The sequence below is a fragment of the Equus asinus genome, chromosome 2 (assembly GCF_041296235.1).
Source record: "Equus asinus isolate D_3611 breed Donkey chromosome 2, EquAss-T2T_v2, whole genome shotgun sequence".
In the NCBI taxonomy this organism is placed as follows: Eukaryota; Metazoa; Chordata; class Mammalia; order Perissodactyla; family Equidae; genus Equus; species Equus asinus.
The window spans coordinates 19,346,085-19,373,069 of record NC_091791.1 but is presented as its reverse complement, the minus strand read 5'-3'; the positions used below and the strand labels follow the sequence as shown (position 1 = coordinate 19,373,069).

The 26,985-nt window shown below is 45.4% G+C and overlaps 1 protein-coding gene across 1 annotated transcript in view; it reads right to left on the bottom strand.

Annotated features, from left to right (window-relative positions):
• The window catches only part of LOC106837558 (guanylate cyclase 2G-like), a 126,821-nt gene that overhangs the window by 96,853 nt on the left and 2,983 nt on the right, over window positions 1–26,985 (bottom strand). Inside the window, 12 exon segments of the mRNA XM_070519210.1 lie at window positions 2,270–2,423; window positions 2,903–2,906; window positions 3,832–3,996; window positions 13,444–13,534; window positions 16,045–16,175; window positions 17,462–17,649; window positions 18,330–18,445; window positions 19,557–19,692; window positions 22,293–22,437; window positions 23,849–23,900; window positions 23,902–24,032; window positions 26,179–26,288. Coding sequence (XP_070375311.1) covers window positions 2,270–2,423; window positions 2,903–2,906; window positions 3,832–3,996; window positions 13,444–13,534; window positions 16,045–16,175; window positions 17,462–17,649; window positions 18,330–18,445; window positions 19,557–19,692; window positions 22,293–22,437; window positions 23,849–23,900; window positions 23,902–24,032; window positions 26,179–26,288 — 1,423 coding nt within the window.

Below are 26,985 nucleotides of genomic sequence, written 5' to 3'. Positions count from 1 at the left end.
CAAGTGATTCTGATGCCTGCTGAAGTTTGAGAACCACTGGTCTAGTGTGCACAGAGAATCGCTATTTACTCAGCTTCCAGCACCAGGATTGTTTGCAGGGAAGCATGAGAAGTGAATGGAAGAAGTGTTTGTCCATAAATTAAGTGCACATTGTGCTTTTCCTGGGTACAGTCCTGTGTACACATAGTCCTACGTGGCCAGCTCTCATTTAACTTTGTGAACAGAGGACTACAATGAGGGGGAAATATACTGATTGTCACAGTCTTCCCCACCCCCACCCTCGTTGGCACAATCACATGGCAGCTGAGTTAGGTGGGCTCCTGCCTGGGCTCACTCTGGGAAGATCTGTGTAGCCACTTTGTTCAAAGTCAGATGCACCTGGATTTTGGGTTCACCTTTTTGAATTAGTCTCACCTCCGTTTCATTTAGTCATGAATTAGAAAGTGGAATCTGCTTTCAAAGCAACTACATACACTCAGAAAGGCTCCTGACTTGAAAACGTCTCAAGGGAATGCCTGATGATCTAAAGATGAGACTTGAGACGGGTCACTGGGGATGGGCTAGAAATAGTAGGCAGGGCAAAAAGAAGAAAAAAGAAAAAAAATCAAGAGAGAAAGGTGGGCTGGGTTTATATAGGATCCGTCGCGTGCACACACACACACCCCTCTCCTCTCTACAGGACAGTGGGTCTCAACTTGAGCTGCATGTTAGAACCACGTGGGCAGCTTTAAAACCCCTGATGCCCAGGCAGTACCCAAGATCAATGACATCTGAGTCTCCCAGGCTGAGATCCAGGCATCAGCAGTTTTTTAAATTCCCCCGCATAATTCCAATGTGCAGCCAAGGTGGAAATAACAGTTCCAAGGGGTTTCATCTAGTACATATTGTTTTAATCTTTTTTTTTTTTTTGAGCAAGATTGGCCCTAAGCTAACATCTGTTGACAATCATCCTCTTTTTTTTTTCTTCTCCAGAGCCCCAGTACATAGTTGCATATTCTAGTTGTAAGTCCTTCTAGTTCTTCTATGTGAGCCGCCACCACAGCACGGCTTGATGAGCAGGGTGTAGGTCCATGCCCAGGATCCAAAGCCATGAACCCTGGGCCCCCAAAGCAGTGTGCTAGCTTAACCACCCAGCCACGGGGCTGGCCCCACACTGTTTTGATCAAATTTTGCTTCATTTCCTGCTACTTCTGCCCCTAATTCTCTTATGGAATGTGTTAAGCGATAACCTAGCAAAAGAACAAGCCTGAATATGTCCTTTGTAAGTGGACAGTTGGGCAGCATTTGTCAAAAATCTTAAATATATTTCAAATACATTTATTGTTTCAATTTAATGGACAGAAGTCGATCCTGAAGAAACGTTCACACGTGTCCACGAAGATATAAGGCAGCTCACTGCGGCAATTTATAATAGCAAAAAATGGGAAACAACCAAAATGTGTATCAGCCAATAATACATGGCGTATCCTTACAATGAAAAATGTTGTAGTCCTTAAGACAGAATGAGGCAAATGTGTATATATACATACAAGGTGAGAGATGCACAGCCAGAAGGAACAGCATGTGCAAAGGAACTGGGGTGGGGATGTGTCTGGCATGTTGGAGGCACATAAAAGTGGCCAACGTGATTGAAAGGAGCAAGCCATGGGAGGTGGAATTAGGAAAGTGTAGTGGGCTGAATGGTGGCCTCCAAAGAGATACGTCCATGATCTAATCCCCAGAACCTGTAAATGTGACTTTATTTGAAAAAAAAAGGATTGTTGCAGATACAATTAAGTATCTTGGATTGAGGAGATCATCTTGGATTATCTGAGTGGGCCCTAATGCAGCAACAAGTGTTCTTTTAAGAGACATACAGAGGAGATCTACACAGAGGAGGATGCGTTGTGAAGATGGAGGCAGAGATTGGAGCTATGTGGCCACAGCCCAGGATGCTAGGGCAGCCACTAAAAGCTGAAAGAGGTGAAGGATGGATCTTACCTAGAGCTTCTAGAGGGAGCTCGGCTCTGCCAAACCTTGATTTTGGACTTCCAGCCTCTACAACTCTTACAAAATAAATTATGTAACTCTGAGTTCCTTGACTTTTTTTGGTAACCAAACGGCAATTTGTTTTCTAATTTTCAAAAGAATATGAATGTTAAAAAGAAAAACTAAGAATGGAATAAATTGTAAATTAATAAACATTTAATAAAACAATTCATAAAAACGAGCATTTAAAAGCTAGCCCAGATGACCAAAGTCTGCCAAGGAGCCGCCCCCAGTGGTCCCATTTGGTGCCTCATCAAGGTCATCGAAAGGCCCGCAGTCCTGCTGGTGGATCAGCTCCCTCATCAGAATGGCAAAGGTGTAAATGTCTCCCTTTGGGGAGCCCAACCACGGCACCTCTGGGAGGCGCAACAGCTCTGGGGCCGTCCCATAGAGCTCTGCCAAGCAAAGGACATGGAGTGAGAGAGCAGCCAGGCAGACCTGGAAAAGCCACCCCTCCTTCCTCAGGGAAGTGCAGGAGAAATGAAAGCATCCCGCCCCTGAGCAGTCAGCCCTGCTGGTGCCCGACTTACAGAGCAAATGAGGGTTCACGTGTGTGAACAGGAGGAAAATCATCAGGACAGACGTGCACTAACATGGTAATGGTGGTTAACTCCTGACTTTGCAATTACAGGTGGTTTTCATTTTCCTGTTGCTTTTCTGTATTGCCTACATTTATAACATAATTTATTGTGGTATCATTCAGAGAACATAAAATGAACCATTTTAAAGTGAACTCAGTGGCATTCAGTACATTCATAATGTGCAACCACCACTTCCATCTAGTTCCAAGACATTTCCATCACCCCAGAGGAAACCCCATACCCATTAAGCAGTTTCCCCCTGTTCCCCACCTATCACAGACCCTGGCAACCACCACTCTACATTCTGTCTCTACAGATTTATCTATTCTGGATATTTTATACACCAACATTTTTTTGTAGTGAGCTTTATAGGTTTGTACCCTCATACGTTATAATCATTAAAGGAAAATATATGGAGAGATGAGGAAGAAGAAGTGGCTACGAGCAGGTTTTCAAAATTTCCCCCTTTGTCTTTCTCTAGAACACCGCCCTATCTCTTGTTATAGAAACCTCCCCACAAGCACACAGCAAAGCTGCTGGCAACATCCAGAGGGAGGTGGGCAGGCCTGAGGGCACCGGGCTAAGCAGGGCTCGGGATCCGTGCGAGGTGAGACTCAAGAGTGCTCAGTTAACTTTGGACAATAGGAAGACTCACCAAGCCTCAGTTTGCTCAGATGTAAAGGAGAGTTGAACCCAAGCTGGTGGGTCTTATCTTGAGATGTGCGTCAGAATCACTTGGGAGCTCTTAAAAAACAATACGAGTGCCCAGACCCCATCTTCAGATATTCTGATTCAGTTGATGTGTGTTGAGACCCAGCCACCTACTTATCTTTAAAAGCTTCTTGAGTCATACTGGAGCACAGAAAGAACAGAGAATTACAGAACTTTATGGTTCAAGTGCCTGGCAGACCTTACATTCTATGCCGAGAACACAGGATGAAGATACGTGGGACAGAGAGGACTACAGAGAAGGGCAGTGACTTGCTTCAGGTTGCCCAGCTGAGCTGGGATGAGAACCAGTTCTTCTAACTCAGATGTCACATCATGGACTCAGGTCACTCCCAGGGGCTATTTTTTTCTCGTCTCCTTGAGTGAACAGGATAGCCACAAACAATGAGCTCCAGAGGACGGCCCACCTGCAGGTACCTGTGCAAGTGAGCATCAGGAATCAGGGATGGGGTAGGAAGCCCTTTACTACTGCCAATAGTTACTCAATGGTTACCTGGTCTGTGGCTTTCTCATTATATGTTCTATATGTCCGGCCGTACTTGAGTTCCCACAGCCCAAATCCCGACAGCTTCACCTGCATCTGAGCGTCCACCAGGCAGTTGGAAGGCTTTGGATTGCCGTGGGACCCCAGCGGGTTCCTGTGGAGGAACAGCATGCCCTGGAAGAGTGAAAATGAGCAAATGAAGCAGAGCAGGTGCCAGTGGACACCCCTGGAAGAACAGAGACAGAGAGACAGATGGACAGTTACACAGACAGACAGGCTCACAGCAGCGGCACATGCCCATCTCTATGTCCATTTGTTCAAGAGCCGCTAACACAGTCCCCCGCCCAGGGGTCAACCTGAGCAAGGACACCCAAAAGGTGAAAACTATTTCTGGGCCCTCAGTGTGGAGCCACAAAGACAAGGCCAGCTTAAAATAAATATAGCCTAGTGGTCAGACTCCTGGGTCCAAATCCCAGCTCTAATACTTAGTAGAGAGCAAGTTACTTTACCCCTGTAAGCCTCATTCTTCTCATCAAAATAGAGGTGACAATAGTGCCTACCTCTAGGGTGGCTGTGGAGATTCAATATAATGCACGTGAGATACCAGGCATGGTCCATGACACAAAGTAAATATCCACTATAAATTACAATTAAAAATTTGTATAAATATGATAAGGAATATCAACAATGCAGGAAAACACTATATAATTAAGAATATTATTTTATTACCTACATATTATGAATTATATTCTATTACTACCTACATGTAATGGTTCTATAATAATATAATTATATAATATAATAATAGATATAATTACATGTACTTCAAGGGTCTTGTTTGAACACTTTGCCAGGAAAGGAAATAAAATGAGGAACACTGAAAAATTCTCATGTCATCTACTATGTTCTTAAGGGGTTATACTTATTATTATTATGCAATAATGAAGCACCGCTTTTACGAAGAGGGCAGAAAGAGCACTAGAGTCAGAAGACGTGTTCAAGTCTAGACTTTACCACTCAGTCTCTTGAAGCGAATCACTTCATCTCGCTGGGCTTTGTTACCATCTGTGAAATGGAGCTGCCTAGACTTCTGCTGCTTGAAAGATGGCCTAGGGACCAGCAGCATCAGCATCCTCTCGGAGCTTGACAGAAATGCAGAGTCTCAGGCCCCGCCCAGACTTACTGAATCAGACTGTGCATTCTAACCGGATCCCCGGAATGTTCATATGCACATTAGTCTGAGAAGATCTGTCCTCATCAATTGTTTCCAACCTTGGCCGCACATTAAAATCACCTGGAGAGCTTAAAAAGAAAATACCAAGGCTTGGGGCCAAACAGAAGAACCTCTATTAGCTGCAGATTATACAAGGTACAGGCTAAGCATGAGTGCTAAGGAACCCAAAGCAGGAGAATGATGAGAATGGGACAAAGAGTGCTTGATCTGACAAGCTTGCTAAGGGAGGTGAGTTCAAAAATGATAATCTCATTCAGCAAGGAGCTGAGAGCAGAGTGGGGGGGGGGGTCTTTCCATGGGCAGAAAGGGGCCTGAAGAAAGACCTGGAGTTGAGGAGGGAGACAATTATGTTGGGAGGGCAAACAGAAGAAGACAGCAATTTGGAAAATGAAACCTGTCATATCTGAAACGTAATTAGACAGATGGATGTTTGTATCTCTCTGACATTTCCAAGGGGCAGACCTAGAAACAGTGAAATGAAGTTAGAGGAAAGAACCAACTGTGTTTCAGAAGCAGACCCTAATAGTTCAGGGAGATAGGGGCACCCATTGTTTGTTGTCTTGGTGTTTTATTTTCTTACCTTCCATTTTCCCTGCATCGGCCTGGTGCCTGGCTCCTCTCAACTGCCTCAGCCGAGGACTTTCAGAGCAAGAGCAAAAACGACAATGTCTCTTTCTCAAGGGTCTTACAGGACTTTTTTTTTTTAAGTTTAGGGTGCTAACCTTATGCCAGGTATTGTTCTAAGTCCCTTATTTAAACTAACTCATGTAATCCCTCTGGTGACCCTGTAGAGGTAGGTGGTATTATCATCAACCTCATTTTACAGATGAGGAAAGGGAGAAACAAAGAAATGAACCTGACCCAGGTCACATAGCTGGCCAGTGGTGGAGCCAGACTAGGAATTCTGCAGTTGGATTGCCAAGTCTGTGCCCTTGACCAATTGCCCAACTGCCCCTCTGCTGATGAAAGAAGCCTATGAAGGGCAGAGAGTGAGAAGTGATTGGGTATTTCATTTCAGCCATGAGGTTCCATGGAAATCCATACTGTAATATGGACCCATGATGAAAAAATAAATAGTAATAAACCTTTTTTTGTGACTTACTTTGCACTATGCACTGAAGTACTAGGAGAAGAGTACCCCATACATATGATTACATTTAGTCTCTCCTGAGATAGGTTAATATTCTTGTTACCTATTTCACAATGAGGAAATTCATGATTTTAAACTGCTCCCATGGAGTCGGGGCAGAGATGGGATACAAACCCAGGTTGGGTTGCCTTTGGAGTCTAGCCGCTTCTAAACCACTAGATTTTACTGCTTCTGGTGCCCTTGGTGATTGTAGAGGAGGATGAGAAGGAGAAGGAGGGTGGGTCCAAGCACATCCATTCCCCTAACACAGTTATACAGGAACAGCTTGGTTCAGACAAATCTCAAGCCCCGCTGAGAAGGGGCATGATGTCACCATGGGCATGGCTATGAGGAAGCGCTGGCCCTCAATGTGAGGAATGTGAGGAGGGCTCCTGAATGGACTACTGCACCCAGAGACGGGGTCCTTGGGCCTCTTGGGGACCAGCTCAGGGACTCACCTCTTCCTCCAGCAGTGATAGGCTGAGTCACTATTCCACTTTAGCAAGAGCCTTGAGCCAATATCGCATTAGAAATACAGGCTAATCATCAACATCCGCAAATCAATCAACGTGATACACCACATCAACAAACTGAGGAATAAAAACCACATGATCATCTCAATAGATGCAGAGAAAGCATTTGACAAGATCCAACAGCCATTTAGGATAAAAACTCTGAACAAAATGGGCATAGAAGGGAACTACCTCAACATAATAAAGGCCATATATGATAAACCCACAGCCAACATCATACTCAATGGGCAAAAACTGAGCACCATCCCCCTGAAAACAGGAACGAGACAAGGATGCACTCTATCACCACTCTTATTTAACATAGTACTGGAGGTCCTGGCCAGAGCAATCAGGCAAGAAAAAGGAATAAAAGGAATCCAAACAGGGAGGGAAGAAGTGAAACTCTTGCTGTTTGCAGATGACATGATCTCATATATAGAAAACCCCAAAGAATCCATTGGAAAACTCTTAGAAGTACAACAACTACAGCAAAGTTGCAGGGTATAAAATCAATTTGCATAAATCAGTAGCATTTCTATATTCTAATAACAAACTAACAGAAAAAGAACTCAAGAACACAATACCATTCACAATCGCAACAAAAAGAATAAAATACCTCAGGGTAAATTTAACTAAGGAAGTGAAGGACCTATATAATGAAAATTACAAGGCCTTTCTGAGAGAATTGGATGACAACATAAGGAGATGGAAAGACATTCCATGTACGTGGATTCGAAGAATAAACATAGTTAAAATGTCCATTCTACCTAAAGCAATCTATAGATTCAACACTATCCCAATCAGAATCCCAATGACATTCTTTACAGAATTAGAACAAAGAATCCTAAAATTCATATGGGGCAACAAAAGACCCCAAATTGCTAAAGCAATCCTGAGAAAAAAGAACAAAACGGGAGGCATCACAATCCCTGACTTCAAAACATACTACAAAGCTACAGTAATCAAAACAGCATGGCACTGGTACAAAAACAGGGGCACAGATCAATGGAACAGAATTGAAAGCCCAGAAATAAAACCACACATCTATGGACAGCTTATCTTCAACAAAGGAGCTGAGTGCATACAATGGAGAAAAGAAAGTCTTTTCAACAAATGGTGCTGGGAAAACTGGAAAGCCATATGTAAAAGAATGAAAATTGACCATTCTTTTTCACCATTCACCAAAATAAACTCAAAATGGATCAAAGACCTAAAGGTGAAACCTGAAACCATAAGGCTTCTAGAAGAAAACGTAGGCAGTACACTCTTTGACATCAGTATTAAAAGGACCTTTTCGGACACCATGTCTTCTCAGATAAGGGAAACAATAGAAAGAATAAACACATGGGACTTCATGAGACTAAAGAGCTTCTTCAAGGCAAATGAAAACAGGATTGAAAGAAAAAAACAACCCACTAACTGTGAAAAAATATTTGCAAGTCATATATCTGACGAAGGCTTAATATCCATAATATATAAGGAACTCTCACAATTCAACAACAAAAAATCAAACAACCCGATCAAAAAATGGGCTGGAGACATGAACAGACATTTCTCCAAAGAAGATATATGGATGGCTAATAGGCACATGAAAAGATGCTCATCATCGCTGATCATCAGGGAAATGCAACTCAAAACTACACTGAGATATCACCTTACACCCATTAGAATGACAAAAATATCTAAATCTAATAGTAACAAACGTTGGAGAGGTTGTGGAGAGAATGGAACCCTCATACGCTGTTGGTGGGAATGCAAACTAGTGCAGCCACTATGGAAAACAGTATGGAGATTCCTCAAAAAATTAAAAATAGAACTACCATACAATCCAGCCATTCCACTACTGGGTATCTATCCAAAGAGCTTGAAGTCAGCAATCCCAAAAGTCCTGTGCACCCCAATGTTCACTGCAGCACTGTTTACAATAGCCAAGACATGGAAGCAACCTGAGTGCCTGTCAACAGACGAATGGATAAAGAAGTTGTGGTATATATATACAATGGAATACTACTCAGCTGCAAAACAGAACACAATCATCCCATTTGCAACAACATGGATGGACCTTGAGGGAATTATGTTAAGTGAAATAAGCCAGTTAGAGAAGGATAATCTCTGTATGACTCCACTCATATGAGGAATTTAAAAATGTGGACAAAGAGAACAGACTAGTGGCTACTAGGGGAAAGGTGGGGTGGGGGGTGGGCACAAAGGGTGAAATGGTGCACCTACAACACGAATGACAAACATTAATGTACAACTGAAATCACACAAGATTGTAACCTATCATTAACTCAATAAAAAAAAAAAAAGAAATACAGGCTAATCAGAAAGCAATAAGGAAACATACAGAACAATGAGTACACCCTCGCCACCCCCACCCAGCAAAAAAAGCAGGAGGCTGTCCGCCTTTATCACTGTGACTTGTTTGCTTTTTGAGATGATAAAGTTGAATCACATTTTGGCAATGCAACCCCTTCAACCAGACCTGGAGGGGCCTGGCTGGGGCTGCCTCTGGAATTTCTCCAGGGAGGCTCCAACCGGCCAGGCCTGGGCTTGAAATCTGGGGAGACCTGTGTTCAATCCAGAGTTCCTTCTGACCTCATGGAGACCCCTCCATGTAGCAGGACTGTTCCTGACACACACGACTGTCCCTACCCTTGCTAATGCCAGGCCCACCCCAGGCGTGAGACATTCTACATCTGGTCGCCACTTATCACCCCTGACATCTGCTGATCATCCCATGTGTAGGGACGCTTGGAATCCTAGGAATGTAGTCCTATCCAGGAGATGACACGCATTTCTTTGTCGTTGTTTTTGTTGGTTTTTTTCCTATCTTGATGGAAATGTATGATTTTATGTATGTTGTCACAGAACAAATAGAACTATGAGAGGTTTCATAATTTATATGCCAGGATTTCATGCACTTTCAGCAATGCTATCACCCACCTGTCTGCTAGTTATGTTTATTTCCCTACTAGGAAGTTGGGGGTAGCCCACAGGGCTCATATCTCAGGATCCCACATCTGCACTCTCTGGTACTTGGCAGGAGGAAGCATAGCATGGAAGAAAGAACTCAGCCTGTGAAGACAGACTGGCTGCAAATCCCAACCTGCCTCTTACCAGTTGGACAGGTTACTTCATCTCACTAAGCCTCATTTTTATTCCTCTTGAAAATGGAGTAAACATTATTATTGGCATTGGCCCAGCCCTGTGGCATAGTGGTTAAGTTCAGTGCCCTCTGCCTTGGCAGCCCAGGTTCACAGGTTCAGATCTCAAGTGTGAACCTACACCCTTCATCTGCCCTGCTGAGGTGGTGACCCACATATAAAGTGGAGGAAGATTGGCACAGATGTTAGCTCAGGGCTAATCTTCCACAGGAAAAAAAAATATGCATTAAGATGAATTAATAACGGAGTTAATTGTTAATTACTAAGAGCACTATCCAATTGAAACAATGCAAGCCACATGTGTAATTTTAAGCTTTTAAACAGGTAAAATTAATTTTAATAATATATTTTGTTTAACCCAATGTACTAAAAATCTTATTATTGCAACATGTAATCAACATAAAAATATTAGTGAGATATTTTACACTTTTTTTTTCACTAAGTCTTTGGAATCCAGTGTGAATTTTACACTTATAGCACATCTCAATTTGGACTAGCCACATTGCCAGTGTTCAATAGTCACATGCGGCTGGTGGCTACCATATTTTGACAGTGCTGGCTTATTCCCATAGGATTGTTGGGGGAATTAAAGAAGAAAATGTACGTTGTTTTAGTCCGAGTAATGGAGTCATCTGTGATAATAGATAGCAATACCACTGCCACTACTAATATCAACAATGAACTTTATTGGATACCTGTTATGGGGTAGGCGTGGTTCTAAGCATTTTACACACTTTAGTCCTCACAACAACCTGATGAGGTAGGTACTGCTATTATCTTTATTTTATACACAGGGAAACTGAGGCTCAGGGTAATTAAGTTCACCTCGCCAGTAAGTGTCAGAGTCTGGGTTCAAACCCCCAAGACAACTCCTATGCCAAACTGCCCTTCATCCTCTTTATCCTCCAAGACTTGTCTTACTGAGAAATGAAGGCCCTTCCCCAACTCCAGAAGAGTATTATGCTCTCCTCAGCATCTTCCCAGGCTGGCCCCAGTGGGTTGACCTCCTTGGGGACAAGACAATGAGCCTTATTCCTCTGTGCCCTCCGTGGCCAGAATCAGGTCTGATCCAAATGACACGCTCAATCAACACATGTTTATTGCTTGAAAAGTCTGCATCATCTCGGAATCTCTCTGGTACCTGGTATAGAAGAGTTTCTAGTCAGACATCGGGAGAGGAATTGTTCTTATGATTGATACATGATGGCCAGAAACTCAATCTGACCCACAGAGCTTGGCCCAGTGCCTGGGTTCATGTCAAAGTCATCCATGGCAAAGCTCTAAGAGGCTGCCATGAATTTTCTGCTACTCTTAGTCTCCTTTCAAAGGATGTAGGCAGAGTAATTGGCCTTGAGGGCCTAAATGTACTGTGACCTAGCTCATTGTGACTTCCTCACACCATCCCATAACGTCTCCATTTCAGGAGATAGCAATCCTTCCAAAGCAAGGGGTCAAGCTGTCCTCTGTTCTTCTGGCTTAGACCGGATAGACTCAGTGACCTGGAGATGGCTACCAGGGACATTTTCCCCTTCAAACTGCCATTCTCACCCACCCCAACATTGCTCCAGAGAAAGCTTTAGGGTAATGCTTCTTGAAAGCCAAATGCCCACACTGAAAAGCCTAAATCTCTTAGTCATTCATACCTTGGTGAGAACTTACTAGCTTTCTCCTCACATGCTATGTAAATGATGTGAGCTGTTTTGACTCAGGCAGGAGACAGGTCATTCTAGATCTATCTAGTACAGAGTCTACAGTACTTCCCTGGGCTTGGTGGGAAAGGAAGGGAAAGTGGGTGAAGACAGGGAGAGAGGAGCCCAGAGGAGGAGAGGGTGCCACGTCAGATCCCCCTATTTTATAACTGTTTCACTGCCACTTAAATAGTTTTATATGTACATTTCCTGACTGTTTTAAATTTTTTCTCTCTAGCTAGATTTTAAGCCATTCAAAGCTGGAAATGAGTCCTTGTCTTCCTATAAAACTGCTCAGAGTAGGACAAACCCTTAATAGACAGTCGATAATGTTTTACTGAAATAATAACAGTAGTGGCCCAGCATTGTCCACGGAGACCTAATCACTTTCAGGTTTCTGTTTGTCCACCTTGCTTGGTAACAGTATGCTGGCTTTACCCCAAGGCCTAGGAAATCAAAGTCTCATAGGGCTATTAAGATTCAGCTCCTTAGAAACAAAGTGGAATCAAATCCTTGAGGAAGAAAAGCACCTCAGTGTCAATCAGGCCAACCTCACCCGTTAAACCTACATGGAGGCTGAGGTCCTGAGAGAGGAATAACTTGCCACAGTCACTCAATAAGCCACTGGCCCTATACTCCAGGAGGGCAGATTTTATGTCTCACCCTTTTATCCCTCACAACACCCAGGCTGGGTCTTGCCCATAGGAGTCTGTCGGTTGATGGATGGACTGTTGATTGACAGATGATGACTGGTCTCTGCCCTGCTGCTGTATGTCAGACTGAGGGGCTTCCTCACCAGGACCCACTCCCAGGTCATTGGCTTGGGCCCCTCTGATGGTAAAAGCAGATGCAGCGAGCTTAGAAAGAGCAGCTAGATTTTAGCCCAGGGTGAAGACAGCAGCCTCAGGATGCTGGTCCATTCTGACATGGCCCCCCAACCATCTCCCACCTGTAAAATGGGGATAATAAGAGATCTGCCTTATATTTTGTCATGAAAATTAAATAAACTAATATATACAAAGTGCTACAAAGTATCTAGGCTAAAGTAAGCACTAAATACATTTTTGCTATTTATTACTATCATTATTATTATTATTCTCTTCTTTGCAGCCACCACAGCCCTCTTTGCCCAAAGTAAAGATTCTACCTGCTTATATACCTTCTCAGATCTGCATCCCCATTCTACCTCATAGGTCAATGGCATTATGGTTACTCTGGCCTTGATCCTCATTTTCTGGGGAAAGGAATTGGGGACTAGGGGGAAGAGAGGGGTATTAGGAATCCCCCTCCCTAGCTCGCTTCATGGTCTAGTAATTAGACTTTCTTTGGGGTAAAAAGTTCTACCCGAGGGGCTGGCCCGGTGGCATAATGGTTAAGTTCGTGCACTCTGCTTCAGCAGCCTGGGATTCGTGGGTTCAGATCCCGGGCACAGACCTACACACTGCTCATCAAGCCATGCTGTGGCAGTGTCCCACATACAAAATTGAGGAAGATTGTCACAGATGTTAGCTCAGGGACAATCGTCCTCAAGCAAAAAGAGGAAGATTGGCAACTGATGTTAACTCAAGAACAATTTCCTCACCAAAAAAACAAAAAATTCTGCCCACAGACACAAAGGAAGAGGCAGAATTAAGGCCAGGAGGAATTAAGGGAAAGAGCAAGGCTAGGAGGGATCTCAAGCTTCAGCTGCTCAAGTCAGGCTTAAGGGTCTGAAGACTAAAGTCTGGGCTGTCGGGGGATGGGGGTAGCGGGCCAAGTTAAAGGAAGCAGTCTCCCAGCGTTGCTCCTTTGGAACAGGGGGCCAGCCCCATCCAAGGTGGGAACAGATAGCTGGCAGGAAAGGGCCAAAGAACAAAGCCACTTTGTCTCCTCCCATGGGTGAGGGCCTCACCTGCCAGATTTCCTGCAGCACAGACAGCTTCCTGACCCAGGCTTCTGCTTGGTCACCGACATGGCAGATGGCCACATAGTTTCCCTGGAGCCGGAGACAAAGGGGAATGTTCTTACTCCAGGATGATCCAGAAAAAGCTCCACTCAGAAAGAGCTAGGAATGGAGAAGAGGAAGACTGGCAAGAAATCTAGTGACAAAGGGATCATCAAGCTTCGCACTGCCCAAATCAGCCCTAGGGTGGCGCTGTGCTATGTCCAGGCACTGAGCTAGCTGCTCAACACATAAGAGCTCAGTTAACAGGTGTCACAGTCCTGCAAATGGGTATGATTAGCCCATTTCCAGATGGGATCACTGAGGTTAGTGATGTTTTCAAGGTCACACATTTGTAGGTAATACAGCCAGAATTTGAATGTCTGACTCCATGACTACACTTTTTTCTGTTATACAATAACGTCCCATTGACTTTCAGGAGAATAGTGAGTTGAGGTCATAAACATAGGTCTGGAGTCAGATAACTGGTTCAAAGTTCATTTCCACTGCTGACTACCTGCATAACCTGGAGCAAGGGATTTAACTTCTGCAAGCCTCCATTTCCTCATCTGCACAATGGAGATTAAAAATAAAACTATGTGGAGCCAGCCCAGTGGCATAGAGGTTAAGCTCGTGCACTCCACTTCAACGGCCCAGGGTTCACCAGTTTGGATCCCTGGTGCAGACCTACGCACCACTTATCAAGCCATGCTGTGGTAGACATCCCACACATAAAACAGAGGAAGATGGGCACAGATGTTAGCTCAGGGCCAGTCTTCCCCAGCAAAAAGAGAAGGATTGACAGCAGATGTTAGCTCATGGCTAATCTTCCTCAAAACATAAAAATAAAAAAATAAAAACGTGTATGATGATGGATCGTAATTGGTCTTCAGCTGGTGAACATGATGTAGTCTACACAGAAATTGAAATATAAAAATAAAAGCTGTCTCACAAGGTTGTTGCTGGCACATGTCAAGTTTTCAGTAAGTGGTATATCCTATTGTTATTACCTATTGAGTCTGCTTTTAGAGAGTCATTTAATCAATCACCACAAAATTATACAACAGCCGGGAAAGATCTGGGTAGAAGAAGAGAGAGAATCTGGAAACAAGGGAAAGTAAGTTTCGGGATGAGTTAAATGTCAACCTGAGATCTGGCACTTTTAGTATGGGATTACTAGCAAAAGGACTAAGGACTGTGATGGGAGTTCCAAGGAGGAAGGAATTCCTGTGTGATGAAGGAAAGGCTTCTTGAAAGAGGTGATGCTTAAGCTGAACCTTGAAGGATAAGAAGGTTCCAGATGGGGTAGGAGAAAGGGCAGCGGGCACGGCATTGTCTGAGGGTGAAACATACATGGCATAATCAGCAGGACCAATTGATAAGCATAGGATTTAGGCCAGGAAAAAAACTTCTTAAGGTAGGTTGGGTCTATGCAATAGAGAGCCTTGAATCCCTTGTTAAAGAGTTTGGACACCATCATTCAAGCAACAGAGATGGGGAACCCAGTGAAGCTTTTTGAGAGAGGAGGGAAATACTTTTGAGGAAGGTTAACCAATCGTGATATGCTGTGGATTGTTGGCTTCCATCTCTAAATAGCTAGTTGACTATAATATACAGTTTTGTATGAATGGTGGTCCTTAGGGTTTTACGGTTGGTAATATCCCAGGAGGTTTTTGTAGTTTGAAATTCAAGTAAACAAACATTTAGAAAGATAAGTTCAGTTGCATAGGGAATGACTTGGTTCCAATCTTTGCTAAACCCAATTTAGAGCAAGGAACAAGTCTTCCCTTGCTTGGAGCTCTTTGCCCTTACTCTTCAGGAACTCCATTTTAAAGAATAAATATAGATTTGTTATTCCTTTACATAATTTTCTCCCAGGGGCCTTGAACTTCTGAAGGAGTGCCAAGCACAGGCAGCCGTAATGATCTGGGGTGTAGAAGAGAGGGTGAGAAAGGGCAGGCAGGAATCATGCTGTAGGCCTCAGCAGCTGCCACTGTTTACACAGCAGAAGCATCAGTACCCGTGACTAGGCCATCAGTGCTAAGGTACCAAGGATGAAATAATCCATGTTCTAGGACTACACTGTCCAATAAGGTAGCCACTAGCCACATGGGGCTAATTCAATTTAAATTTAATTTAATTATTTAAAATTTAAAATTCAGTTCCCCTCTCACACTAATGTTTAATAATCCCATGATGGTAGTGGCTACCATGTTGGACCATGCAGATTTGGAATATATCCATCTTCATAGAAAGTTCTATTGGACAGAGTTGAGTCTCATCTAAAAGTCAACATAGGAATCAACTGGAAGTTTGTTAGAGAAAATGCAGAATCTCAGGCCCCACCCCAGACCTACTGAACCAGACTCTGCATTTTAACAAGAGCCCTAGGTGATTCATATGCACATTAAATTTCGAGAAGCACCAGTCTGGAGTCACAAGACTACCTTGGCTTTTGCTTGGAGAATGTCCCCCTATTCAGAATGCCCTGTCTGACAGCAAGGACATGCAGAAAACAGAGACACACACTAACAGCTACATGCGCCACCTCGCCCACAGAAGTACCTGGTAAAGCCTACTAGGGCATAAAAGAGCTCTTCCCCATGCTGGCTCTTGACAAAGGAGCTGAAGTTCCTAGAAATCATCACACTAGACGAATTACTGTTGTTCACTCTTGACACAGGTGAGCTTCTCTGGGACAGCTGTAAAACAGGACATGATTCTGTTGCTCTCAGGAGTACGATCAAGTACCGAAGAGACTGTACCTTTTATAAATGAGGAAAATGAGTGCCAAAGTCACACAGTTAATTAATGCGAGAGTAAGGACTCGAACCCTGATCTCTTTGACCCAAAGTGTGGGTGCTTAACTGTTATAAGCATCCATCTTGCATCTGTACCACCAACGGACAGTGTCATGGTTAAGGTTCTGGCGTCAGACTGCCCAAATTCAAGCTCCGGCTCTGGCACCTACTCAATGTGTGACCTGGTGTCAGAGTCATTTCTCTAAATGAGCGGCTAACCGTGTTACCTCTCTAACACCCCCAGTGCCTCCCCAACACCTAGAGAATGTGCCTAAAACAGAGGAATCCTGTTTTTCAAAGAGAGTCTCACCCGGAACCACAAGGTAGAAACCAGGTAGATCACAGCAGAGCTGCTTTGGCTGAAGAGGGAAGAGGAAGCATTCCTCCCCACCGCACCTCCGCCCTCAACCTGCCACTCACCCCAAGACCAGACAGTGAGCCCCAGAAGCCCAGGGACCTTTGAACATGACCTACTAGTGAACCCCAATCTCCTGGTCTTAGCATATTGAAGCCTCTTTGACTTGGTACCTGCAAAGTCCCAGTACACCCCACATCTTGGCACAGCTTGTGCACTTCTCTCCTGGTCACCGCAAGCAAAATCACTCTTCCCAAAGGTCATCTCCTCTCTGAAGCTTTCACGATGCTGAGACATTTCGTCCTTCCATCTGCAGGGCTTCTGTCTCACCTTGTGGACACCTCTCAGAGCACTTGTCCCCACCGGAAGGCATCTCCTCTGTGGTTTGTCCCCATGCCTTGCCCTATGCTTGGCCTACGGTAGATGTGCAACATGTGTGTGTTGAGCAAATGAACCTTACTGTCTTAGTCGTCAGTAGACTAGAGGAGTTAATATGACTTTGAAAACTACTAAATGCTCCCCAGGAGATAGCCTTAATATTCGAGCAGGATAGATGGGTTCTTATCCCCACAGGGTAATAGAGCTGAAGGGAACTTTAGAGACCATCTGATCATTTTCAAGTATTCAGAAACTGAGGCCCAGAAATGATGTTCCCAGATACTCAGCAAGGAAGTGGTAGGCCTAGAACCAGAACTCAGGCCTCAAGACTCTCCATTAAGCTCTCACTATAAATGAGCCAACCTCTGCTCTCCTAAACTCCTGAATGAGGTCCCATCTACAGATCACCAGCAGTGAGCAGGAAACTGGATGTCTGGGCCAGCTGTGGCCTCACCTTGTTCTGGGGCAGAATGGTGATGTCATCATAATTGATTTGCCACCCAATGTCTTTATTTTGCCTCTGCAGTTTTCCCCTCTGCATCCTCAAAATCAGACCTATGATGACAGCTTCCAAGACAGTGATAAGAAGGGTCATCGTGAGGATCCCAGCAGTCATACTTGGAGGACAGAGACATATTGTTGCTCAGGCCTGCCTAAGAGAGAAGTGAGCACATCCTGGCCGCAGCCTGGCTCTGCCAAGCAGATGCTCAAAGGCTGCCCAGGCGTGGGTCCAAGTTAGGACACACTGAATCCACTCACCCTTGTCTCTTCCAGGAATCCTTTCCTGACCTCCCCTCTGGTTCCCATGGCAACTGCGCTCACCTCCCGCTTTGTATAGAAACTTCCATAGTAGAGAGATAGTAATGATGACTTCTAATACTACCACCATCTTTTATTAAATATTTACTATATGCTCCCCTTAGGGTTGTTCTCAGGCGTTATCCATCTAATTTCAGGGTTGGGCTCCTGGCCACCAAACAACACTCCTCTGTCCAGACTCTTTCTACTGCCTTAGAAATGAAGTTCCTGAGACTCAACCCTCAGGAGCCAGGTTTCCCTAGAGCAGAGGTTCTCAACCGGGGAGGCAGGCGATGCTGCCTCCTCAGGGAATATTTGTCAACGTATGGAGACATTTTGGGTTGTCACAATTAGAGGGTACCTCTGGCCTCTAGTATGTGGAGACCAGAGATGTTGCTCAGCATCCTACAATGCACAGGACAGCCCCACACACGCAAAGATTATCCCACCCAGAATGTCAATATGCTGCCGCTGTTGGGAAGTTCTGCTGTAGAGAAGGCCTTCCAGCTACTCTAAGAGCCCACACTGACCTGTAAAAGCCGGCTCAGCTTCACAGATCTCTTTGTAAAATCCACAGCCAGGTCTGTCTTCAGGAAGGGAGCCATGAGGCCAAATGATAATGGAGAAATTCCTCACGGGTCTTAAAAAAAAAAGACAATTAAACACAACGCTCACTTGATTTATTCTGCTTGTGTCTACCTCAGATTTAGCATAGATTCTGATTCAATATTTGAGCAAATTTGAGCATGTCATTTACAAAACAGCAGGCCTTCGTCTCTGAATTCAAACTTCCTATGAATTCGTGCAATTTTCCTACTTCACCTGACTTTAAATCCAGCCTACAGGCAACCTAATTCATGGAAGAGCGATATCTTTCAGACGGGAAGAATAGCTGACTCAATCTTTTTATTTAAACCATGTCACTTTTGATTTAAAAAAGATGCTCCAATTCTCCAGGGTTGCTGGGATTTTCTCCCATGTTGGATATAGATGAATCTTGTCACAGATCACCTTGACATTTCACAGACCAAAACATCTCCCCCGACAAGGAGAATGCCTGTTCCTACAGTACTGTGGACCTAGTCTGCCCTGGTTATTTCATTTCCTGGGTCAACCCATTTTGGTACCTTAAAATTCCACAAGAATAGGGGAGAAAAACAGTACCAAATCAAATCTGGATTAAGGGTGGTGATGGCTGGGACAAATAGAAACTGAGTTAAGCTTTAGGTTTCCTCTTGGTTTTCTCATTGATTTATAGCTGAGAGAACAGAAACAGAGATTTTTCCAGGGATTCCTGGGTACTGGGAACCCAGGACAGCACCAGGGCCCGGTGTCTACAAGGCTATCTGTTTTGGAGTCAGGCTGTCTGGATGAGAGGGTTTTGCTGACTGTGGATCCGACCCTGCAGGGGGCGCTGTGCCCCATCACCCCCCTGAGCCAGGGCCTCTCCCTGAGACCGTGGGCCAGTATGACCTGCCTGGCTGGAGCATCAGAGGAGGCCCAGGCCCCTGCAGAGGTGCAGTTAGCGGGTGCCGTGTTCTCAACTGGAATCTAAAGTGGCTGAGCCACAACCACAATCAAGGACGAGATCATCTTAATGCCCCAACGTGGATCTTGGTGAGTTCAGAGAGCACCAGACAACCTGTGGTGGATTCTAGGAGCTGGATTCCAAACTGGCCTCCCTGCAGGACCCCTGGCCCTCCCTCTCCTCCCAGATCTCTTCCTGCAGAGAGGAGATGTCCTGCCCCTACCTGATCACTTTCTGGTAGCTGTCATATTGAAGGATGGGAAGGAAGAGGGACCGGTTTCCCGATTTCTGTATGGCATAGACCGCGTAATCCTTGCACCTTTCTCCCCGGGAGTCCAAAAACACGGGGCCAGTGATTCCTGGAAAAGAGAAGATTGTACACAGTAAGGAGGACAGAGAGGAGCACGTGGCTGGAAATGCCAGCCTGCTGGCTCATATCAGCAGAACCCCTCCCGCAGCAGTCACTGAAAACCAGCCATGAAGTTTTTGCCATTTCAGGGCATCCAAGAGAGGGTCAAAGAGGGGAGTGAGAAAAAGAAGGAAGTTTGAAGATGGTACCCTGGTGGAGCTCAAGGGCCACTGTGGGCAGGCAGATGTATTTTGTTAGGCCTATGCTGGCGAGGCCTATCCAGCATTAACAAAAAATAAGTTAAGCAGTTTCCAATTAATTTCACGTAAAACCCAAGATTTATGCCTCCCCGGAACAATCAGATGTGACAAAAGGAGGCCGAATGACATGGCAGCAGTTGGCCGGGGCTGGAGACAGCTGCCTCCACCCAGCTCCTACCACCCTCCTCCCCTCACCCACTCCACGCCTCAGGCACTGGGGCACTGGTTTGCAAGCTTTGTTCTCAGTGCACCCCCCCCTGCTGGTTTTGGTTAGCGCTCAGGCCTGGCTCAGGTGCGTTCTTTGTTCTTGCTTAAAATGTGCTCAACCCCACGCAGAAAGGACACAGCACAGATCCTGGAGGAGTAAAGTAAAGCTCCTCCACACCCAAACTAGGACTCATGGGCTGACATAGGACTTATTGCTGATTTGCCCCACTGGGCACTTGGGGATGGGACACAAAATCACCATTTATTATGCACCTACTATGTCCCCGACACTGTGGGTCATGGTGAATTCACACATCTAGTCCCAATCCACCCTGCAGAGGAGGCAACGTCATCCACTCCTAACAAGTGGGGCCTGGAGGCACAGACGCGGCCAAGTTTCCAGAGCCGGGAAGAGGCAGGCCTCCTGGGCCCCAATACCATGTTCCTCCTAGCACCCCACACTGCTTGCTGTGCACACATGCACGCTGGCATCCTGAATGTGAAGTCAAGCACAGCTCCCTCCTAAGGTGTGCACAGGGGTGTGGGGCTGCAGCAAATGCGACAATGACAGGAGGGTGGCTGCTTGCAGTGTGTGGTTTGTTCACTGCCCAAAGACGTGATGGCCGTTCCGTTTCCTAATTTGGCCTCCTAGACTGACAAGCGGACTCTTCCCAGCTGGTGTAAGGGCTTTTGGCACTGGTAAGTTGTGTGGCTGTGGTCCTGGCCGCACCATGTGGCAGAAATGAACACAAGAAACAGAGACAAATATCCTAATCCTGTCAACGGCCAGTCCTGCAGCCCGTAAGGGAACAGAAGCCAGTTTGGAAGGGGCGGGGGATCCTCCAGCCTTGAGTCCCTGAAAGGAGCCCAGGCACCCCCAAACCAAGGTGAGATGCCTCGGACTCTATTGAAGGACCTCGCTGCCTTCACACCCTCCCCTCATTCAGGCCCTGGGAATTTCTGGAAGGCAGGAAAGAGGAATTAATTGATCTGGCAGGGGGGATTACACTGAGAACAGGAAGACAGACTCCCCCAACCTCCCTTTTTTTTTTTTTTTTTTTTAAGCAAATGCTTCAGGGTCAGGAAGAAAAGAAGGAAGAGAGGCAGGTTAATATTTCCACTTGGCAAAGGTGTTGATGGGGTAAATGTGAACTGAGCCTATGAAAACCCCAAAGAGCAAGACTTAGCCCCTGTCTTTAAATTTTAGAACAAAATTTAGGTCGTAATTTATTAAGTGAGTGATAAGCCAAAGAAAAGATAAATAGCTACCATTTACTGAGCATCCCATGTGCCGAGCCCTTGAGATAGTTCACTGGCTCCCAGCGTCACACAGCGGTGAAGAACAGGAGCCCTGGGGAAAGGCAGGCCTCATTTTGACTTCTGGTTCCACCATTTAGTAATTTTGTGACCTTGGACAAGTACATAACCTTTCTACCCTGCGTTTACTCACCTGTGGAGCATCATACAGTTAGTAACAGACTCCCTCCCGGGTTGTGTGAGAATTAAATGAGCTAGCACACAGAAGCTCTTGGCACCCAGCTTGGTATAACGTAAGCCCTCAATAAATGCTGGTTATTATGATGATATGTGGCAGGAGGTGTTCTCTCTGTCTTACAAATGAGAAAACTGGAGTACAGAAAGAGATAGCAGTTGGTCAGCTCCCAGGGTCGTTTTAAAACAGCTCACTTTCAAGCCAATCCTCACCCCTGCAAGGAAGTCCAATGGGATAAGCGCCATCTTTAGAGGTGGATAGACATGAATCAGGCCCAGCGCCCCACCAGGGAGGACGCAGGATGGGAAGGATTATGGAAATGACCCCCAGGAGGCAGGTCTCACTCTCCTCAGTTTTATTCTTGATGGATTCTGTTTGAATGGAGCTATGGGAGAGAGTTTCCAGAGGGCAGGGGATAAGGTAGCCCAGAGGTCCTCTCAGCTGGTCTGGGCAGCCTTCTGGACAGAGCAGGAAGAGTGGGCTGTGGCAGCTGGGAGGTTTAACCTCAAGCACCCCTTACAGAAGACTTGAGTCTCCAGGAATGACTCAGCGTGAGGCAGGCTTTTAATCACACGCCCGACGTCTCAAAGCCCCACCGATTTGGGCTGCAGGCCTGAGTCCAGAAAACCCATCAGCAGTCAAGCCACTTACCCTGCAGTGCAGTCTGATTGGAACCTTTCAGAGTGCCGACCAACTGCCGCCCATCCCGGAAATCTCTTCCAGCCTGGATCATCTCCCTCACGGTCTGAGCATAGAGCCGGATGGTGTCGTGAAGGTAGGCAGAGGAAGGGCTCACCTTCAATGGGGGAAGCAAAGGCAGGGTTTTAAATGGCTCACAGCTTCCTGAGTCACGGCCTGAGGCTCTATTAGGAGGAATCTCACTCCATCCTCTTGATGGAGTAACGTAGAACATGTTTCCCATCGTTCCACAGAAAGTGGAGGGCCCTCCACGTGGCCCGGGCCAAGCTATATTGTGATGTGCAGATATCACAATCTTTACTTTTTCTCCTTAGGCCTCCTTCTTCCTATTTGATCACATGATCCTTCAGATTGAGAACAGCTCTTTAGGCCATAAATGGGAACGAGTATGATTTAATTGAAAGAGGGTAGATTTTGGAGTCAGGTTGGCCCTGCTACTTACTGGCTATGAAACTTGGGGTAAGTTCCATAATCTCTCTGAATCTCAGCTCACTCAATTATAAAATAGGGATAAACCCATTGTCATGGTGAGCATAAGGACAGTTAAATGAGGCAGAATTTGCAAAGTACCTACCCATTGCACTACCTGGCACATAGTAGGTCTTCAAAACATATTCTCGTATTTATTTAGTCAACAAAAATACAAGTGCCTCCTAAGTGCTATGCACTGTTCTCCTCATAGAACCTGGTACGGAGCTGACACTTAGTAGACGACTCCCCAAATATTTGTTGATGGATAGCTTTTCTTGTGTGTTGGGTCTGTGATCAGCTGCCTCATTCCTAATGGAATCCCTGTCATCAGTGGCCTGTCATCACCTCCAGGCTCTTCTTGGCTGCACAGTTGGCCCCAGCTCTGTCCAATGGTCTCTCTATAAAAACTTCTCTGTGGGAACCAGACACTTTGCCCCATGATCCCACACATACTGAGACCACCAGTGCCTGATAATCTCTCTCCCAACTGTCTTCTCCCTGCTCCAGACCATGTGCTTGCCTTGACCTATCCGAGTTCCACATCTCTGACCAGAATCCATTCTTGTTCTTGGTCCTGGCATGCTGCTGGGAAAGGAGATTGTCATGGTCTGAGTACCCACTGCTGTCTGTTCTGCTACTTCCGTGTACTAGGTTATTAGACACTCAAAACCACAGCCTGGGAGAAAGATGTCACTGTCAGTCCCATCTTTCAGGTGAATACACGGAGGTGTAGGGAGGTTAAGCAATTCAGGTCAAGGTCCCACAGTTAGTCAATAGCAGAACTAAGATGGGAGCCCAGGTCTCTGACTCCAAAGACCACCTGGCCTCCCATCTAGTAACCTCTGTCCTCCTCTGTGGTCCTGGGGTGCTGATTTCACAAGACAGCATCAGACCACTGTTTATTTGGGGCTATGGAAAATGAGGAAGTGTGTGTGTATGAAGGAGTAGGGGAAATAAGAGGGAGAATGTAAAAGCCAACTATAAATATCCTCAAAGACGTGGGGGCGGGACCCATGCAGGAAGGCCCTGTGCCACACCTGCTCCTCTGCGGGGATGGCGCTGTGGAATGGCGGCCCCCTCAGCCTTTGGTAGCTGTGTTCGGAAGCCTTCACCTCCAGGGCCTTCTCCGTGGGAGCTGAGAGCGATGAGAAACACTGACTCATAGACTTTGGGGAGGTGCATCACCTTCCCATTTGTCAATACCTCCTTCCAAAAACTGTCCTGAAAAATAATTAAATAAATGGAGCCGTTCTGTAGGAAATAATCTGAGCACAGAACTGCACGAAAGTCAGTGTTGAATTTGAATCGTTACATTCTAATCCTCGGAAACACAATGACTCTGGAAGGCCTGCCATGCAAGTTCCATGTTTTCTAGCTAGCCTCGAAGTGGGAAGGAAGCCAAAAAATAAATAAATAAAAAATAAAAACTTACCTGGAGCATCAAGCAGCTAAGAGGTAGAAAGCTTAACTTTTACCAGTGGATGGCGAAAACATGAAAAACTTAGGACTGTCGATTCTAGAGTTTTTGTTTGTGACTTGAGTGGTTTGTTATTATCATTATTATCTATATTATTACTATTAAGAAAGGAATATCCACTCCTTGTATATACGTATATGACAGACAGTAGGACCTTCCCCGATTCCCTGCTGTCCCTCCCATCCCACTCTGAGAGGTGTTCAGATTTTCTAGGCACGTACAGAGGGGTGTGTGTGTGAGTGTGTGTTTCACGTAAATTATATCCCACTACACTGCTCTTCTGAAGTTTGATTTCTTTTCCCCTTAAGCCTATGTCGTGAACATCTTTATAGAGTGGATTTATGCTATTCTTCTTTAAAGCAGCATGAATTCAACTGCATGGATGTTGTGTGGTATATTTTTAGTCTACATTCTTTCTGCGCCACAAAACAATTGGAATTTGGTCATCAAGGTTTTAGGAGAAAGTAACCATGGGGTTGGAAGGGTTCCCCTGTCAATGCTAAGATTTGGCCCATCCTCTCCTCCCATCTTTCTGAAGGCAGAGGTGAGACGACAAGTGAGGAGAAAGGGGTGGACAGCAATGAAAAGGGAGGGTAGGAGGATGTTCTGGAAAGTTGAGCATAAGTGTAGAATTTCGGCTGGCCATCCTAAGAATCTGAGATGCTTTTGGTGATCCGAAACACACCGTGATAAAAAAAATCAAAGAAATCTGGGACCTTATTATACATCTTCCTTTATTCCCTTTTGCCATTTCAGCTTCTTATGATCATATAAAACATGCACATTTTAGAAAGATAAAGCTGCTGGAAAAAATATACAGTCTGTCCATACCTAAATGCAAGTGGCTTTTTTAAGATGTCTGGTAGTATAGTGTGGTGGTTAAATGTGCAGACACTGAGGCCAGCCCAACCGGTTTTGAATACTAGCTCTGCTCATACTAGTCGTGTGAACTTGGGCAAGTTGTCACCTCTCAGGGCTTCAGTTTCCACATCTGTAAAATGAAGAAAATGAAAGTAACTACCCGACGGGGTGGTTGTAAGCTGAAATGAGTTTTAGTATCTCAAATGCTCATAGTGGAGCCTGGCACCCAGTAAACACCCCATCAGGCTGAGCTGTGTGGGGCAAAGGGCTTGGGCCCAGAGTCCAAATGACCAGGTTTGGAAGACCAGCCATGCTACTTGGGAGCTCTGAGATCTTGGGTAAGGTACCTTCTTATCTAAGCGTCAATTTTTGCATCTGTAATGGGGTGCTAATAATATCTAGCTTATGAGGCTGTTTGGAATACTGAGTGCAATGATGCCTGGAATTAATGCACGGCATGTCTACCTCACAGAGCTCTTGGTACTATCAAATGCAGCGACGCATGTAAAATGTGCAACTTGGTACTCATAGGAGGCACGTGGTACATTTCAGTTATTCCTATCATTACCAAAAGAACCAAATCACCTTAGATTGCCTCACTGGACCAGGATGTTAGTCTCTCCAGGCCTCCGTTAGAACTCCAACAGGGACACAGGGAAGTGACCATGGGAGAAAAGGAAGTGATAGCCACTTGTGCTGGAGAGTCCTTTGGGAAGGTCTCAGCTACCCAGTAGAAATAATAGTCCTTCCTCAGCTGGTGTTCCCTGACAAAGACCACAGAGGGCTAGGCTCCAGAGCCAGCGGCCCAGTTCAAGGCCCAGCTCAACCTCTCACTAACTGTGCAAAAGAACTCCAGGTAAGTTCTTCCAGCTCAGTCCCAGTCTCCTGATCTTAAGATGAGGACACAAGAGTGCCTGCCTCCTAGGGTCATAACGAGTATTCAGTGAGCTAATGCATCTAGCACATAGCAAGTGCTCCCTACATGTTACCTCTTACTGCGGGAGCCATTGAGGGGTCGTGGGCACCCGCCTCCAACTGCTGCAAAATAATGAAGACAAATTCTCCTGTGTTGAGTCCCAGCTTCTCTGCAGCCAGCAGAATAATTTGGGCATCCTCTGAGCTGCAGATTAAGATGATAACTGTAAGAGAAAACAGAGTGGGCCAATTGTACATGGTCACGTGCATGCATGCATGCACACTTTTGAAGTCTAGCCTGAAGCCACTCCAAATGAGACATGAACATTTTTTCCTCGAGCATGCTTTAGGAAATAAGAATGCCTAAACTATTCCCAGAGAGTACACCTCTTGAACCAGACCAGCATTATACAACCTGGCAGCTTTTGCTTTTTGGACCAAAGACTTCACCGCAGCTCTCTCCCAAGTCCAAGCTGAAGAAGTCTGGGAGCATGTCTGTACTCTAGAGCTCTAGTGTCTTTGCTTAATGGACTCAGAACAACAGACTCAGCTTGTGTCTCACCAGCCACACATCGGTTAGGAGGAGTTCACAGAGGGCCTAGAATCAGGGGCATTCAAACTTTCTGAGCTGGGATGGGAAGGGAGTGGGCCATCCTCCTTTTCTCCCATCCAAATGTGTCAGCATGCATTTTGAGGCCACACACATGAACTGACCATGGGAAGTCACATGAAGTAGTGATTTATTTTTTTTTAATGACGTAAATTGTAATCTATTTATCTGAGCTCCAACAGTGTACCAGGCACTGTGCTAAGCACAGGAAACACAGTGAGCAAGAGAGAAGGCCCCTGTCCTCAGGGAGCTGTCAGTCAGACAGACAGTATACAAGTGAAGAAATTAAAGAGATCATTCAAGATTCTAAT